This window comes from Leuciscus leuciscus, assembly GCF_965113295.1.
Source record: "Leuciscus leuciscus genome assembly, chromosome: 1".
Taxonomy (NCBI): domain Eukaryota; kingdom Metazoa; phylum Chordata; class Actinopteri; order Cypriniformes; family Leuciscidae; genus Leuciscus; species Leuciscus leuciscus.
In genome coordinates, this window is record NC_138725.1 from 11,663,911 (window position 1) to 11,682,646 (window position 18,736).

An 18,736-nucleotide genomic window follows, 5' to 3' on the forward strand; every position below is an offset into this window, starting at 1 on the left:
TATCCATTGAGGCCATATCTGTTCACCCCTGTTGCTAATCCTGTCAGTAACAGTGAGGCAGATTTCAATGAGGCTCACCATGTTGCCCGAAGTATTGTGGAGCGCACTTTAGGGAGGTGGAAGCTACGCTTTCGGGCTATTCACAAGTCCAGTGGTGGTCTTCTCTTTGTGCCACAAAAGTGCTGTGCTGTAATAACAGTAACAGCTATGTTGCACAACATTGCAGTGTGGGCAAGAGTGCCCTTGGACATCAGGGAGGAAGATGAAGAGGTGGAGGAAGAGAATGAAGTTGAGATGCGACTTCATGATGATCAACCAAGACATGTTCAATACATGGCTGGATTTCATGCACGCCAGCAAGTCATTGACACATTTTTTTGTGTCATATAAATAAAGTTCCTCCTTTATTTGTGTCCTCTTTAAAGCACATTAAATATTTTTTGTTAAATACAACATTTGTAGTACCCTTGAAATGTCCATATACAACAGTGTACTTTTAAAAATGTTTTCATTCTAACAATTATTCATGTTCAGTTATGTCATTTTTATTTTATTACTTTATTCGTTATTATTTCTATATTGAATTGTGTAATGAGTAGAAAATATAAATGAATAAAAATATATGTAAAAAAAAAAAGAGAAATGACTTTGAAGAGTAAATTTTAGGTGCAATTTGCCGGTTGTCCAGCAGGTGCCCTCATAACTCTGTCTCCTTACGATGCACTTAAGGCTTTACGATTACTCCAGAGCACTCGTAGATCTACGAAGATTTTCAAGTGCTACTTAAGTTATGATGCTTTTGGGAAACAGACCGTAATATTAAGATCAGTCGTACGATCGTTTTTACGATCTACTTACGATGCTTTTGGGAAACGCAGCCCTGGTGTTGAATACAGAGATGAATGAAGCAGATTTAGCTGAAAATGATCTGTGGTTTTCGTATCAGTGGCTAAAGTCTGCCATCATAGCCAGAGAAAGGTCTAGTCCCTCCCTGTGCTCTGGGAAAACTTGACTGAGGATATCTCTGTAAATACCTAAAGCGATTCAATAAAAGAGAACGTTTTCAGGAAGAACACAGCCATGTCTCCACAGTTAACAGATTTGCTCTTATGTGTGGAATGAAACATCTACTGGAAACCAGCGCTGGAACTGCACTGGAGAGGTGATGATGAGACGCTGAAGGAGGAGCAGATGTAGCAGTGCAAATCCATTTACTAAATTATACTAACTTGACTGCTTCATTTCCACTGTAAGAGTGTCATTAAAATCCTTTGTGTTGCAGTTACATCAGAATCAGCTCTTCCTCATCCTCAGGTCAGCTGGAGAACCCAAAGCTAGAGCTGATGTGCTCTAACAAGTTTCTATAACTCATCTTTTTGACAATCAGTGTGAAATTAATCTGATGAATTCTTGTGACATAGAGAATGATACAAACATAATCTGTAATTCCCCAGTGGTTTTGTTGTTCAGACACACACTGGGCAGAAGTGGAAGTTCACAGGTCATCGGTGAGAGTTTAATGGCAGCATTAGAGATTTTGATCACAGTATTGTGTAATAAACATTATTTTCATGAAAAATATTTTAGTAATGTCTAAGTAATGAATTTGAGTAAAGACTGAAAAACTGTAAGCGAATTAAAAAATCTGCTATGGATCATTTCAGTTTTATCACTTCAATTCATTTCAAGTCAAAACTAAATTTTTCATAATACGAGGTCTGTATTAAACAAGTGTAAAAGGACACTGGACAAGGTCAGTAAATTCATGATGTGTCCCCAGAGATGTGGAGTGAAGTAGTTTCCACTGGAGTAATTATGATATAAATCAGATCGACGGCTCTGAGATGTTTAATTTGCCGTTTATTCCTCACACTTTCCTCCAACCGTTTGATCATCAGCACTGAGCTTAACAAACACATTCATATATGCACTTCAATCATATATCAACAATCTATCATTAATATTCGTATCACAGATCTTTTTCAGTTCATGATAGAGATTAAGCTGTTTTGATTAGTAATAAACTCTAATATTCATCAAGCATTTTGGAGCTTTATCAGCTTTATCATATGTTCAGAAAAGTTGTTTTGTAGTTCAGATCATGTATGAGGAATTGGATCTTGTCTTTAACTCTCGTCTGGTGTATTTGATGAAGCTCAGATCTTCTGAGGTGTAGATGAGCTCAGATTCTCACTGATGAATGTCACAGAAACTAATTTCTTACTAAATCTAAGAAGAGACACGAGAGTCTCTTTCTTTACCTGCTTTATTATGTGAATTTTTCTAAACTCTCAATAGCTTCATGTTTTGAGTATTGTCTCCATTCATGTGGAATCTCACCACTCCCCTCAAATGTTTTACTGTAGTGTTTTTCCAGATCTTTCTGGAATCTGCACACAAACCACTTCCAGTAGTTCAGTTCAGAGAGATCAGGGCTGATGCTCCATTTAGCATAATCTCCTCCTGCTCTTCTGTAGTCTCTATATTTAAACCTTCCATGTGGTGTATTAAAATCCTGATGACTTGCTACTACATTTGTGCAAATATTAGGACAGAGATTCTGTGTTGAAGTGTAATATGTTCCATTAATTCCCCACACTCTGTGGAAAGGAGCACTGTGATCTCCACAATGGTCTTCTATGGTGTTGGTACAGACGGCTTTACAGAACGGACACTGAACCCAACAACACTGACAGTAGTGATCAATCAGAAGCTCATCTGGCCTGAGTTTACTCTCCAGCTTTACTGGAAATGTCGCTGTGTTGAATCTACTGCTGATGTCAGTCATTATAGCAGGAAGTTTGTGTATTATCACATCTTCTAGGAGGCTGAAATCATCAACATCATCATGTTTGACTCCACTGAGGTCTTTTTCAGAGAAGATCAGCTCATCTGAGAGCTTCTGTGTGAAACTCTTCAACCACAGACCAACATCTCCTCTGTTCTCTTCAACATGTTCAGTAGATTCATGTGCAGCTTTCATGATCTTCTGCTGCAGGAGTTTAATCTTCGCCGTCATCTTGGGTAAAACACTGTCACTGAACTTATCAGTGATGTACCGACTGACTTCATCTCTGATGAATCTCTTGAAGTGATCTCTGGGTTTATGAATGTAGTTCATGTATTTGTTAAAATCCTCCTCTTCTGCCAGTGTCTTCAGGATGTGTTTCTCCAGATTTGATCTGTTTGCATTCAGTGATGGACAGTTTGATCTCATTTCATCTGTCAGATCTCTGGCAGTCTTCTTGTAGACGCTCTGCTCAATAGGCACTTTCAGTTTCTGACAGATGAACTCACCTAAATTAGCAGCTGATGTTGCTCCATGACAGTATTTCTGGAAAATAATATAGTACTCTTCTCTCTTCTTCTCAACATATGTTACAGGATCATTGGCATCTCTAAACTTTCTGTGTTGGTCAGTGATTGTCTCCTTTGATCTCTTACAGATGGAAAAAACCAAATCCATGAAGAATTCATTCTTGAACACATATTTCACTGATCCGTCCTGATGTTCTGTCACTCTTGCCTTGATGTAATCTATGAGCTGTTGGATGTAACTGATGTTGTAGCCCATCTTTGAAATGTTAAATGACTGAATCATTGAGTCTGTCTGCTGAGCAACATCTGTGACTAATGATCTTATTTGGACTTCATCCTCTAAAGACATATTTTGATTATATCCGAATGATTCTTTTATTACTGTTCTGTAAGTATTCACAGCCTTTTGCATCCAACCTTTTCGGTACTTTCTGAGAACAACACAATCTGAATAACTCAGCAAGGTGAAAATATCTCTGCTCTCCCCCAGGTGATCTACAGGAACACTTTGATAGATGTCAGTGATGATCTTTCTCACATCTCTCATTATGTCTATGTCTCTGATTGGAGGATTGTCTGTGATGATTGTTTTCATCCACTGTTCCCAAAACAAATCAAACTCTTTCTTCAGCGTTTCTTTGTCATTTGCTTTTAGTTTCCAGGCAAGTTCTTTGCTATTTTCATAGAGAGTGTTTTCATGATGTGTCCTCTGAGCATCAATCTTTTTCTTCAGGTCTCGCTGCTGAAGAATCTCGTTTAATTTCCTCTTTGTTTCTCTCACAATGTTTTCCTGAAGATATTTGATTTTGATTTCAAATGACGTTTTCCACTGAATCAGTATATCTCTATATTTGTCTTTCTCAAAGAATTCTGACATTGATTTCTTCACTTCTTCACTTGTCTTCCTCAGTTCTCTTTGAAGATCAGTTTCCTCAACCTCATGAATTGCTCCATATTCTATTTTGTTGTGTAGTTTGTTCTCAGTTTCCAGCATGGCACTGCAAAGACTCCAGGTCCACTTGCTGTATTCGGTCTCCAGTCTCCTGTAGGCTGAAATCTCCAGAGAATTTCTGAAGCTGAAGACGAATCGTTCATTCAGTAAAGCCTCCCAGAGATCTTTAACACGATCTTTTAGGTCTATCAGCCTCATTCCATGTGATTTTGAGGCATGAGACATAATAGTTTCCTTCAGTTCTTGTATATTCTCACAGTAGTTTGGGTTTGGTGGTGCCATTGGTGGGCTTCCCTCCCAGAGCTGAGCGAAATACTTCACATCATTCTGAACATCAAATCCAATGACATCACTGAAACATTCTGCATCACAGACTTCCTCTTTAGCAGCGAGTTTTGTCATCTCATCCAGTGTCTCCTGCAGTCGTCTCCTTCCCTCCATGTTTTTCTCTCCAGCTGTGACGTCTGAAATGTTCTGATGAACAAACACACAGCTAGGATTCAGCCTGACCTTCTTCATCCTCATGAAGGCCTGAACAACAATCTGAAGAACGTCCTGCATCTCAGATAGGTTTTCTCCAAAGATGTTGATCAATGTCAGATTTCCAAGACCAACAACAAATGTGGCCAATTCATTATCATGATGCTGTGTTGATCTTCTAGCCAGTTCTAGAGCACGAAGACCCTCAGTATCAACAACCAGAATATAGTCAAAGTTCATCTGTGGTTTCATCTCGCCTGAGACTCTGACCAGCTGCATGAAAGCTCCTCTGGTGGTCCTGCCAGCTCTGACGGCAAACTGGAGCCCAAACATGGCGTTCAGCATGGTGGATTTCCCAGAGCTCTGAACCCCTAAAACTGACAGCACAAAGACTCTCTGGTGTCCCAGTTTCTGGATGAGTTGATCTAGAACAGCAGAGATCCAGACCAGAGGAACATGAGCAGCATCTCTATCCATCAGCTCCAGTGGAAATCCAGAGATCATCATCTCTGCTGCAAGACTCGGGAGAGAAGATAAGTCAAACTGCAGGCCTTTCTTTTGCTTCTTCACAGATGAACATGATTCATAGATCTGACCGATCTCCCTCATGATGTGCTCCAAACCAAAGGCTGCAGCCCGAAGATCCTCAGATATTCTCTCAAGTTCTGCTTGTTTAGCTTTATGATTCATAGCTTCAGATTTATTACTGTATTTCAGTTCTAAGACTTCTGACCATGTTTTATCATACTTGTGGAGTAGAGCAGAAAGGTCAGCTGATGTGTGTTCATCCAGGAGGATTCTGAGCCATTTGAGAAAAAACATCTTCCCATGTTTAGCATTTGAGTTCATTTCTTTAATGAATTGCATCACAAATTTGCCAATGTCACATTCATGCTGTTTTTCACGGATTTTCTTCATCTCTGTTTTTTTCGCACTTGTTACCCTTTCTATATTTTCTCCTTGAGGTTGATGCAGTTCCTTGTTCATCTGACTCCACTGATGCCACAGTTTCCCCTGATGAGGCAGAATTGATTCTTTATTTTTTATTAGATCTTTCTTCTCCAGTAAACTCATCATCTGCTGTGCAGCTTCTCTTCCTCTCCTGCAGTCATCATCATCTTCCTCATCTACTCTGATGTCTGAGTGTTTGGACACATCTTCAAGTCTGAAAGTGGAAGATGATTCTGAGAGACACTTTTTTATCGCTCTTCTGAGTTCTTCAGATACATCAGACTGATTTTTGTATTTCAGACCAATTATGAATTTCCCTTTCTTTAACTTAGTTACAGCAGAATCATCCTCAGTAAAAAGACAAATGAGTGGCTTTGAGTCCTTGTACAGGTTTTGTATCTTTGCTGCATGTCTGTCATTCCTGTCCAGTTGTGGAAGAAGAACAACATTGACTGAAGCCATTTCAGTGAGGATCTGCAGCTGTTTCTCATGATCTCCTGCATCACCGTGTAGATTACAGAACGCAACACAGTCAGTGAATTTATCTGTGTCTTTCCCAGAGGGGCAGAACCAGGCGATCTCCACCACTCCATCCATCAGGACTCTGGATCTGCTGCTGCCTGGGCAGTACTTGTGGAAGAACGTGTCATGTTTCTCATTGATCAGACTGTTCATCAGCTGAGACTTGGATGAAGACACAGAGCCAAACCTGAAGAAAAACACCATTGGAGTTTCTGCCTTGTAGATCGGCTGGGTTTGACTGATGATTTCATTGTTGGTGTTTCTCATCTTCCAGCTCTTGTTGATTTGTCTGAATGTCCAGAGAGGAAACTCAATCTGTTGTGTGAATGGATCAGGAACAAGCAGAGGCAGAGCGCACTGACACTGGGACAGTTTAGTCACCATCAGCTGCTTCAGGAGACCATCAGCACAGTGAAACGCAGCCATCTGAACATCCATCGGGTGAATGAGTTCAGACAGACTTGTTTTTGATAAAGGTATCTCCTTAAAATCATCAAACAAATCACCCTCATCTTCACATGAAACACTGTCTCTTTGTTGTGTGTCATCCTGTTCATTAGTCTCTTTAGCATGAATATATCTTGCTCTGTAGTCCATCATCAGTAGTTTTTGTATGAAAGTCTGAATAAGCTCATCTTCAGCACAAGACTCATGTGACTGTAATGAATGTTTGGTTATCTGAAGAACATCTGCAGCTCTCAGTTTATTGAGGTGTTCGACTTCAACATGGAGTCTGTGAAATAGATGCTTGATTGTTTGTCTTTCACTTCTCTCCAGTTTTTCTTCAAAGTTCTGTTGTTGATCTTCTCTTATGTTTATTTTTTCTTTCAGTCTCTTCTCTAAATCCTCTAGTTGTCCTTGTCTCTATTATTCCCTCCATTTCACTCTTCAGTTTCTGTATCTGTTCATCACAAATCTGTTTTTCTCTCTCTCTTCTTTTCTCATCTTCTCCTCTTCTCGTCTTTTCCTCCAGTTTCTGCTGGTCCCATTCCTCTTGTTCTCTTCTCATCTGGATTTTATATCGTTCTTCTCTTTCTGTATATTCATCGTCTCTTCTCTTTCTCTCTTTTTCATGATTCTGTCGTTCATTCTGTATTCTGTTCATCAGACTGTCTATTTCTGTGTTGTATGAGATCTTAAGTTTTTCTTTTTCTTGCCTCATTTCCTTTATTTCATCTTTAAACATCTCTTGTTCTTTCTTCATTTCATCTCGCATCTGCACCTCCTGTTCCTTCATTTCTCTTTTATATCGTTCTTCTCTCTCTTTCAATTCTTGTTCGCTTCTCTTTCTCTCTTTCTCTCGATTCTGTCTTTCTTCCTCCATCATCATCTTCATTCTCTCTTTCTCTACTTTATGTTTCATCAGTTCTTCTCTTTCTCTGCTCATTTGCTCCACTCTCTCCATCAGGATCTTCATCTTGTTTTCTTCTGCTTCATGATTAGACTGAAGATCTTCTTTCTCTTTCATTAATGTTTTATATTGTTCTTCTCTTTTTATATATTCCTCTTCTCTACTCTTCCTCTCATTCTCTATTCTGTTCATCAGTCTGTCTATTTCTGTGTCGTATTTCATGAGCAGGTTTTCTTTTTCTTTCATCAGTTGCTCTATTTTATTTTTAAATGCCTCTCGTTCTCTTATCATTTCTTCTTCTAGTTTCTTCATCAGTTCTTCTCTTTCTCTGACTCTGTCCATCAGGATCTTCATCTGTTGTTCTTGTTTTTCTCTTTCCATCTGTCTGAACAACTTACACGTGTAGAAACTCCCTCCGTTTGCTTTCACCATGTTGTCTATCTTCTCCAGTAGATCAGACACCTGTGTTCGGTCTCCAGGCTGATTATTGTTCAACACATGATATCTGTTTCCACACGCTTCAATCAGCTTCATCAGAGGAGATCCAGGTTTCCCCAAACACTGTTCAATAGTTTTGTTCTTCAGATAATCACCTCTGGTGAAGAGCACCATGGTGAACATTAAAGATTTCTCACCAAATGTCTCTTGGATGATCTTCACTGTTGTTGCTTCTTCTTGAGTGAATCGTTGTCCTAAATTGAGCACAATGATGAACACATGTGGTCCAGGCAGGATCATGGAGATGCAGTTGCTGATTTCTCTCTGGATCTCCTCATTAGTAAGTTCAGTATCAAACAGTCCTGGAGTGTCGATCACAGTAACGTGTCGGCTGCTGATTTCAGATGATTCTTTTTTACTCTCTTTAGTCACGGACTCTTGAGATGTTTCTGCTGTAAACACTTCTCTTCCTAAGATGGTGTTTCCAGTTGCACTCTTCCCAACTCCCGTTTTTCCCAGCAGCACAATCCTCAGATCATCTTCACTCTCTGTTGAACCTGTAAAAGAGGAAATGTTTAAAGCCTAAAAAGTTTACAAAGTGTACAGTTTGTGCTATAGTTTAGAGTAATATTGTTACCCCCCTCCATGCAATGGCCAATCAGATGCATTTAAGACAGAATCCACACACCGCTCAAAACTGAGTTTTTGTTCAGTGCTGAATTTTGTACGCTGGCGAATCCTCTAATTATAACAAACAGTATTATGAAAGATTCATTGTGCATCACAGGCTTTGTGAGATTGAGATGAACTGAGATGTCAGCTAGGGATTATTAACATTGCATGCATTCTGTCATGCCAAACCATGCACACAGTAGTCTGCTTGCTTTCACTTGTTTCTGCTTCTTCTTCGCCATGGTGTAAGTCTTTAAGAAGATGTGTCGTATATCATATACGAGTAAAAACACGGAAAGCTAGAAAATTCCTTCAATGGCGAGGAAAGTTAATAGATAACGAACTATGTCTGCATGAATACATGGTTAGACGGATATTTTAAAATGCTGTAATTCAGTGCGTATATGAACGTTCAATTGCAATGCGGAGCTAAAGAGAACTGAATTCAGGATTGCATGCTGTCTAAGGCATCTTTCTGTTTCAGCGCAAGTAACACATTGAGATCTATTGTGTGCTTAACTCTTTTAACGTCTGCCATTGTCAAGTACATTGTCGTGTTTAGATTTCCAACTCGGACATCGGTCATGCCCAAGGCATTTGGATAAATACAGAGATCTTGATCAAAGCAACGCATTATAGTAAAACTTTCAGCCTCACCATTCCAAGGGATTGTAGTCGTTTGATTATTGTATTAATATACTTTTCATTTGGAAGACTGAAGCTTGACCTTTGACCTTGTTTTTGTACAGTCAGAATGTTTTTATTTTATTTTAGAATCTTCTGAATTTCACCTCTACTGTTGTAAAATACAGAGCACCACATAAACGAGTCCATTTAGTAAATGTCCCATCTAGTTTAGTTTAAATTGTTCTGGTCATTACCTTGTGACAGTAAATGTGTCTCTAGTGAGTCGATTTTCTTCTTCATATCTTCAAATTGCAGCAGTTTTTTCACCTGCGCCTCCAAAAATGTTTCTTTGGAGAAAAACTCTCCTCTGTTTTCGTCCACCATCTTCTCAACGTTCTCCATCAATGTGGACACTTGTTGTGTGGTGGGATCAAAATATTGTGGTCGTCCTCCATCAATGACCGACTGTGTTTCTTCATTGAGCTCTGCTGTCTGATGCTCTGAATTCTGCATTATGAGGATCATGATGTGTTTGTTGATTCTGGAGCCGAATATCCTCTGGATCTCATCCATTTCTGCTTTATCTTCATTATTGAGTGGAGCTTCAGGAACTGTGAGGAGGAAAACATGAACTCCAGGATGACAGAGAGACACACAGCGGAGAGTCTGACGCATCACTTCCTCCTCTGAGAGCTGAACGAGAGCTGGAAGCTCTACCAGACGGATCAGACGCCCATGAAGCTCCTCATCTGATCTTCTGTCTGTGTCCTGCAGGATCAGCTCTGATATGGAGGATTTTAATGTGCCGTCACTTCCACACACAACCAGATTCAGCTTCTCTCCCTCTGAAACTGATCAAAGAAAAACAAGAGCTAGAATTCACAAACATAAAACACGTGCAGAATATGTAATTTAGTGATTATTCTCCTGCTTAGCATTTACAGCGCTAAATATTAAAAACTGATCATAGACACAGTTCATCAAATCTATATAACTATATCATAATGCAGTTACTGTAAATCAGTTTAACGTACAGTTGGGGCGATCCACATCTGGACTTCTTCTTTCCACTGAAAAATAAACGCACGCACACACACACACACACACACACACACACACACACACACACACACACACACACACACACACACACAGATTGTTAGTGGATCTGATGAACATTATTGTGTACTACAGGAATTAATTAATTCAATCATTCAGAATAAAGATGAACAATCTGAATCTATAAATGATATTAATTAGGGGTGGGCGATATGGCAAAAATATCATATCACGATTTTTTATCACGTTTCTAGTTGGTTTTACTATTTTGCAAGTGACATGCATTACAGCCAAACTAATGTCCCTATTTTAAAAACAAAGCCTTAGGTAACAAAATATAAAATAAAAAAGAATGGAAGACATTTAGGCCAAATCTCCAAGATTCTTTGTCATTATTTTTCTTTGTTATTAAAAAAATAAGAACAAAGATACACATTACATAACTTAATATACAAATGAAATAAACAGTGCTTTATTTTTTTTCAGCTACAGCATATTTAAAGGTCCCATGACATGCTACTTTTTGTAGGCTTTAATATAGTCCTTAGTGGTCCTTAGTACTGTATCTGAAATCTCTTTCCAAAAATTCAGCCGCGGTGCAGAATTATAGCCACTACAAGCCAGCAGGACGTTTCCGAATGGTTAGTTTAAAATATTATGTCTGGATACGGTACTTTATTCGGATGGTTTACAGTTATCATCATGTAGCTAATGCTAACCTACTGTTGCCTTTTCATGAGAGATCTGTAACGTCTGTAATTTATCTTATTACAATTACATCAAGCTCTGCGATCTTGAAATGCGGATATCGCGCGCGCCATATAACCAACAGGAAAACGGTTATCCAAATAACAAAGACGTGTACAACACTCGCGTTACAGTGTGTGTAACTTGATGCTGTCTACCTTTACATTAGCGCAAGTAACTGCATAGCTAATGTGACAGCCACATTCTACGTGTAACAAGCTAGGTAACCATAAACAGTAAAGCAACACACTTATATATAATTTGTTGACTTACTTGTCCGACGTTCAGCAAGCCCAGCTCTGTATTGACCATTCGATGTTCATTTGTACATCCAATTATTGAGCAATTATTATGCTTCGCTCGCTCAAAAGCCATGATATCTCTCGTGGACAAACTAAAATCGTGCGCGCATTCTACTTCCTAGCTCATTTTCTCATGGGCGGGAAATATTCTCTGGGCGGGCAAAGCAGAGAAAGGGGAGGTAACATTTCTCCTTATGACGTCATAAGGAGGAGATTCAAGATCAGCCCGGTTGAGCTTCCATTTTCTCAAAGGCAGAGAAAAATAGCAAAAGCTCGATTTACACCGATTAAAATTTTTAGAAACTTGGGGACCATATACAGGCTAGGGGAACTCATATTAATGTTAAAAAACCTCAGAAAGTGGAAATTTCATGTCATGGGACCTTTAACAGTAGCATTGAAGAAAGTAATTAAATGAACAAATATGAAATTAAAACACTACATAGACTTCACTGTATAAATTATACATTGATTCTTATTAAAGCTACTATTAAAGTTCTCAGTCAGGAGCAGCGAGTGATTTCCTTTCTGTGTTTTGTTGTTTTATTAACATTAAAGGGATAGTTCTCCTAAAAATTTTAATTGTCATCATTTACTCTCTCAAGTTGTTTTAAACCTGAACAAGTTTATTTCTGTTGAAAATAAAAGTTATTTTGAGAATGTGGGTAACCAGACAGTTGATGTACCCCAATGACTTACATAGTAGGCTATATTTTTTTTCCTATGGAAGTCAATGGAGACCAGCAACTGTCTGGTTACACACATTCTTCAAAATATCTTCTTTTGTGTTCAGCACGAGAAAGAAATGAATACAGGTTTGGAACAACATTAGAGTGAGTAAATAATGACAGAACTTTTGTGAATTGCAGTGTCCCGTATCTGCATTAACGTGTGATGTGAATATACGTCGCGTTGTTCAGTATGTTGAGACGGAGGCGCCAGAACAGCAACTGATAGAATGCACGACCATACGATATTTCTTCAAAAGCAGATCGTGGAGACAATTTAATCATCCACGATCAAAAATCGTAATATCGCACATCCCTAATATCAACAATCAAAAAAAAAAAAAAAAAACCTTAGTGGTGAAAATCCAGTTTTTAATCTAGTTTATATGTCTATGTGGTGTTTTTAATATGCTAAGACAAACAATGTGTAAATTCATAAGTCGACACCATTGCTGAGTATTTTCTCCTTAAAACTGCAGTGAACCAAAGACAGTCTCAAAAACACGCTTTGAAATCGCTGGTGCTTCTGACGTCACAAACTACCTTGTAACCAATCAGATTAACGTGTGATCGTCAACCAGTGGGGGCCCTATCTTGCACCCAGCGCATTTGACTTTGTACACCGACGCATGTATCATTCCTATTTTGCACCCGCGCAAAGCGCGCTTTTCCCTCCACAGAAGCACGTCGGTAAACTAGGGAATGAACTTGCGCTCCCTGGGCGGTTCAGCGCAAAAAAGGAGGCGTGTTCCGGCGCAAACGTTCCTTCATGCTATTTTGCAGGTTTAGAAAACAATTGCGCCACTAACCAGGAAAAAATAGTTTAAAGTCAGTGGCGCGTTGCGCATGATATTCATATGCTATTTTAAGGGCGCATGCTTGGCCATAATCAAGTAACGTGTGCACAACGCGCATACACTTTGATTCTCTCATCTACACAGAAGCAGCAGTTTTCATTTTTGCAAATCATACATTATTACGATAGATAGATAGATAGATAGATAGATAGATAGATAGATAGATAGATAGATAGATAGATAGATAATTTATTATAAAAGCATACATCTAGCTTACACATTTACCCAAAGTATCATACGCCTTTTTAACCGAAGTTAATTTGGGTGGGTTTCTCCATCCCCAACGTCCCTGACGAGAGCGTTGCTCTCCTTGGCTGTGAACCGCTCCTGGCGCGCGCCTGGCAAATCCGCCGTTATAATAGGAATCCGCTTTAGAACAAACGCGCCTGCTCTTAAAGGGAATGTGAGATGACGCTCTGATTGGTTTATTTCACGTTACGCCCAAACCACACCTATGAATAATGAAGCTACTTCAGACCAACCCATTTTAGATTTGCGCCTGGCGCAAGAGTCATTTATCCCGCCGAGAAAATAGCAACAGCTCCAAGACCCGCCCACAAAGTTACTTGCGCTTTGCGCTTTGACACTTGCGTTTCAGATCGTTAAAATAGGGCCCTGGATCTCTGAGCTGAGTGAGTGAGTGGAGGCGGGGCTCATTTACATATTCATAGAACCGCGCATACTAAATGAGGCAAGGGTGTTGAGTTACATTCAAGATATTTTAAAGCATGAATAATTTTTTTTAGGGGTGTCCCCGACTATGGATTTTCATAGTCGAATCAGAATCGTCAAGTCTTGCCTATAGTCGACTAATAGTCGAATCATGTGTATGGGGGCGGGGCTTTAACATTTCAAAGCCGCGATGTACAGAAAATCACACAAAGATATAGAAGAAAATGTATAAAACTATTTTGGATCAATAAAACTAAGAAATAACATAAATAACTCCAGAAAGGCCACACTGCAGACAGGATTTACATTTCACATGCAAATCAAATGAAATCAGCTAAATGACCTGTGCAAGCAGGCTCTAAGTACAGCACAACATCGATGCATCATGCGCTGAAAAAATAAACAATTAATTTACTAAATTAAATTAGAACAGAATATACCTTTCTAATAAATAAAAATACAAAATGAAATAAATCAGAATAAGTCACAAGATGAGGAGCAAATGTGTGCAAAATGCCTAAAGTGCAGGGGAACATATATTCAAAACACAAGCCACAAATATTTAGATTAGATAACCCTGACAGATCAATAAATAAAATTAAAATAAAGAAATGATTAAAATAACGATAGTAGCCAGAATTTTCAACTTTGTCTTTTTAACTGCAGAAACAACAATAAATGCTAAACTGGAGAGGCAGTCTTTTTAGCTAAAAATTTTCACAGCATCCAAAAATCAAATTAGAACCGGCTGAAAAGTTTTGAAATCACTTGTACCCGATACCTGATCGAGAGAACAAATCAGTCGTTCACTCTGTCTGTGTCCGTTGGAGTCTTTTCAAATTGTGCGCGTGGGTTAAAATACATTCTAAAACACTTAACGTGAAAAACGTTTAATGACTTAATCTCCTAAAATGGTTCAATTAAAATATGAAAACGCATTGCGTTCATATTCTGGGTTCATCTGCACATAGTATGGTTTCTTAATAAAGTGTGTACTGTGTGTACATTAAGCCACGTTAAAGTGCCTTTTAAGCGTTTTAAAAGCTTTTTTCACGTTAAGCATTTTAGAATGTCCCGTGGAAAACCAACTTGTTAACGTTGGCCGGCAGAAGTGCGATCATGGTTTTCCTGATGCTAAATCCAGCCTTGGAGAATATCCTTTCTGATGGTGTACATGATCCACACTTTAGATTTTCTTATCCCAGACATTGTTAAAGATTTAAATCCTTGCCACGAAGACGCTCCTCTGTCGGTCACGGATTGAAAGTGAAACTTAAATCTGTCACGAGGTGTTTGGATTTATTCACGCACGTTAAAAAATATTTATTAAAAGCTTCTTTCTTTGCACATTTTTATATACAGCATTATCATAATAGGCTGAATGTTAACGTATTGACAGAAAACCGGTAGTATGTGAAATCAGACATTGAGCGCCCTCATATAGCCAAAGTGGCATGATCCTCGTTTCATAACACCTCTGCGAAGATTCGACCGTGAGATCGGTAGTCGAATCAGGCTCCTCCAATCGAAGCATCGAATCTTCGACTATTCGGGGTCACCCCTAATTTTTTTCAAGGAATAAATCGTTTAAATATGCCATTTTTGTGATCAAAGGTGAGTTTTAAGGTATAAAATCATTGACTACAGGGGGATTTTAAGAAACAGCTGAAGACAAACCTCTTGCATGTGGACATCATGCATAAAGACACTTGCATTATTTCAAGAAACTATGCTTTTTCTGCACTTACCTTCAGCTCTTGAAACTTGATATTGTGTGCTACAAATATGTTGTTGACTTGTGTACATAAACCATAATACTTATTTGTTTGAATAAAAATGATTAAGAAACTAAGTACAATAAAACTGCTCACAAGTTCACATGATGAAAGAGAGCTTGAATAGATTTGACTTGTATTGATTGAATTAAATAACCATTAATGTCAGATTTAGATTGGTCTGTGTTCATCACCTGTGCAGTCAGGGCTGGACATGTTGATATTCTGTTCTCTCCTCCGTTTCTCTAAGTCTTCAGCTGATCATCTTCTGTTACGTCTGACGTCTGTCTGTTCATCATCCTGAGAGATTCTTCAAATCATGAGACTCAGGATTCTGAGAAAAAAGAAAAGAGACTTGAGATCCTGAGATCATGTCGGAGCTGCACATCTGCAGAGATTCACAGGTTTGATTCCCGATGAACACACACACACACACACACACACACACACACACACACACACACACACAGATCAAACATCACTTTAAATAAAAGCATCTGTTGATTTACTGATGTAAATAAGCTGCTCTCTATGACTTGGTACAATGAAAACGTCCAAAATATAAAGTCAGTTGAACAACATGATAAAGATCTTAAATCTCTACACTTACAATTTATGCAGTAATTTGACATTGTTTGTGTTCCAAAATCTCATCGTACATGTTACATTTGTACCTAAAGAACTTTCACACACAGCTTTGCTTCTGATATAATAAACTGAAACCCATCGTTACAGCACCTCATCAAGTTATTAATCACATTCATCATCAGTTTTGTTACATCTCACATTTACATTTCATATAACAAACACAAAGAGGGTTTTTATAAGGAAACATTGATACCTCTGTGTCGAAGTTTCATTGAGTTTAGACGTTTCCTTCTTGCCAACATGAAAGCAGGAAGAGGTATTGGCTGGAGTCAGTCACATTACTAAAGTAATGACAGCAAGTGCAGGTTAAAGTTCAAGATACAGTTCCTATGAGAATATGCTCTGTCGTGTCTGCTGGAGAGATAACAACACAAGCGTCTGCTGTGTAATCACATCATTCTCTTTACTGAACTTTGAACTGAGCTCGATTCTCTATACACTGTATGTAGATCACCACTAGAGGGCATAGTTACTCCAAACACTATGATACCCGATATAGTGCATTCATTACATTTTCCTCCCCACTAGATTTATCTTACTAAGAAACATAACATCTAAAACTATGAACTTATTCTATAGCATTTACATTTACCTTAACACAATGCTGCTAAATACAAAAATAACTACACTTTTTAACTACAAACCTTTGTGGAGGTTTTCTACATCTCTCAGGATAACACGTCTGTGAGCTTGTGTGAGGTTCAGGCAGAGGTGTAAAGTCCAGGGGCCAGAAAGTAAAAGTCTGCCATGAATCCACATCTCTGAGTTTACAAGAAGAGATTCAAAACTTCAAAACTGTTTAAATCATTTTTTTATCACTGCTGATGTAAGATATAGCCTACACTTTTATTACTGAAATGCTGGAAAGTATTTACAAGAGCAATATTTCATCGCAGCTCCACCTCAGCGAACAAAAAATGGGAAAGAGAAGAAAGCACGTACAAAATGTAAATGGTTATTATTGTGACAGCAATATATGATACAATTTTAAAATATGTGCTAGGCTATTATAATTTGGATTATTTTAATAATATCCCATGAGTCCTAATAAATGCAATTTCAACTATTTCTGAATTGCAATTCAGCAGCATCGCCACGGACAGCACCGGGTAACTTTGCACGTAAGAAGGGATATCTTAAGCAGCTTCCTAAGGTATAGTCCGGGGAACACGCCTAGCAATCGTGTACCTTCAGTTAAGTTATACCTTAAGAGTCTTTGTAGCGCGCTAAGAGACAACGTTATCGGGAAACGCAGCCCTGAACCACTCTTCACCTTATCACTGTTGACCGATATGAATATAATTCTGAAGTTTTAATACACCCAGACAGTGTTCAATTAGGCTAATTCAAGTGTTTTCATGCAAATAATAAAATTGTCATTACACTGATTGTTGTTAGATTTTTAATTATAATATTATAATTTAATTAATTATGGATTTCCCGTTGTCTCTTTCCTGAAAAGGAAACTTATAAAGGTATACCATTTCATACCTTCTTACGTACGACGTAACCTGTCCGTGCCTCCGTGGCGATGGTGCTGAATTGGTTGATATCGATGGCTATAGAGATTGGATAATTCACTCATGCTGGGACTGCCAAATAAACTGACCCGGTCTTAAACTGGTCAACACAAATTGTGACGCTTCACGGATGACCGGGGCGAGCAGCGCTGCATACACTACAGCGTACGACGGCGACGCAGACATCAGAAGACTAAAGCCCATGATCTGGCTAAAGGAAAACAGCTCAAACGTATTTGTTGATGTGAAGGCTATTTGTTTTTAAAGCAAGTTCTAACCGCTTTTCTAAGCAGTCGAGGGGCTACTGTTCCTGTTCCTTTTTAATCCCTTCTCCTGGAGTTATTTTATGTTTTATTAAAGCGTCTTAACTTTGCATCATGTCTGTTCATTATACTAGAGACAGTTACACACACAAAAATAAGAAGATAATTTTTTCGATGTCACTATAGCCTAACCTAGGCTACTGTTTTTCATATTGTTTTTCATGTGGGATAGTCAAGTAGCCCCAGGGCTGTATACCATATAGGCTACATTGAGGGGGACAAGTCTTATACGTAAATAATAATAACAATAATAAGTCAACAATTAGAAATGGCCAAATTGGAAATGCCCAAATGAATTCTTTCAAATGGATATGGCCATTTTGAGGGATGAAAGTTGCATGTGTTCAGTATTGAAGCTATTTTATTAATGAAAGTCGCGGGGCAGCGCTGACTAGTTTCTGTGCTCCTGAATGTTGCAGCGTGATCTCCGCTCTCTGAGTGCAAATTGTGTGTGTGTGTGTGTGTGTGTGTGTGTGTGTGTGTGTGTGTGTGTGTGTGTGTGTGTGTGTGTGTGTGTGTGTGTGTGTGTCAATGAAAGCAGCATGGTGTCTAATGTGAAGGAGTAGCCCGAAAGGTTCAGCCTATAAATAAAGGTACTATAAAGCCCATGCAGATGTTAGATATCGTTTCAGTCAGTAAAGATTAATTTTGGAATCTAAAAAGACACATCTCTCGAAAACATGCAGTGTGCTATGTGAACACGCTGGGAAGAAAGCAAAAGGTTAGCAAATTGAATACAGTAACTTGTAACAAAGTGTAAATTAAATATAGCGTAATATTCAAACAATTGATAC

The 18,736-nt window shown here is 38.6% G+C and overlaps 1 protein-coding gene across 1 annotated transcript; it reads right to left on the reverse strand.

The window, feature by feature from the left end:
- Nucleotides 1–1,843: 1,843 nt before the first annotated feature.
- On the reverse strand, nucleotides 1,844–16,862 carry LOC309502975 (interferon-induced very large GTPase 1-like). Its single transcript, XM_082175640.1, is given in 7 exon segments — nucleotides 1,844–7,088; nucleotides 7,090–8,569; nucleotides 9,566–10,162; nucleotides 10,346–10,381; nucleotides 15,646–15,785; nucleotides 16,293–16,380; nucleotides 16,744–16,862. Coding segments are annotated over 5 exon segments (6,954 nt in total). The 5' UTR covers nucleotides 15,668–15,785; nucleotides 16,293–16,380; nucleotides 16,744–16,862; the 3' UTR covers nucleotides 1,844–2,269.
- Between the last annotated feature and the right edge of the window lie 1,874 nt (nucleotides 16,863–18,736).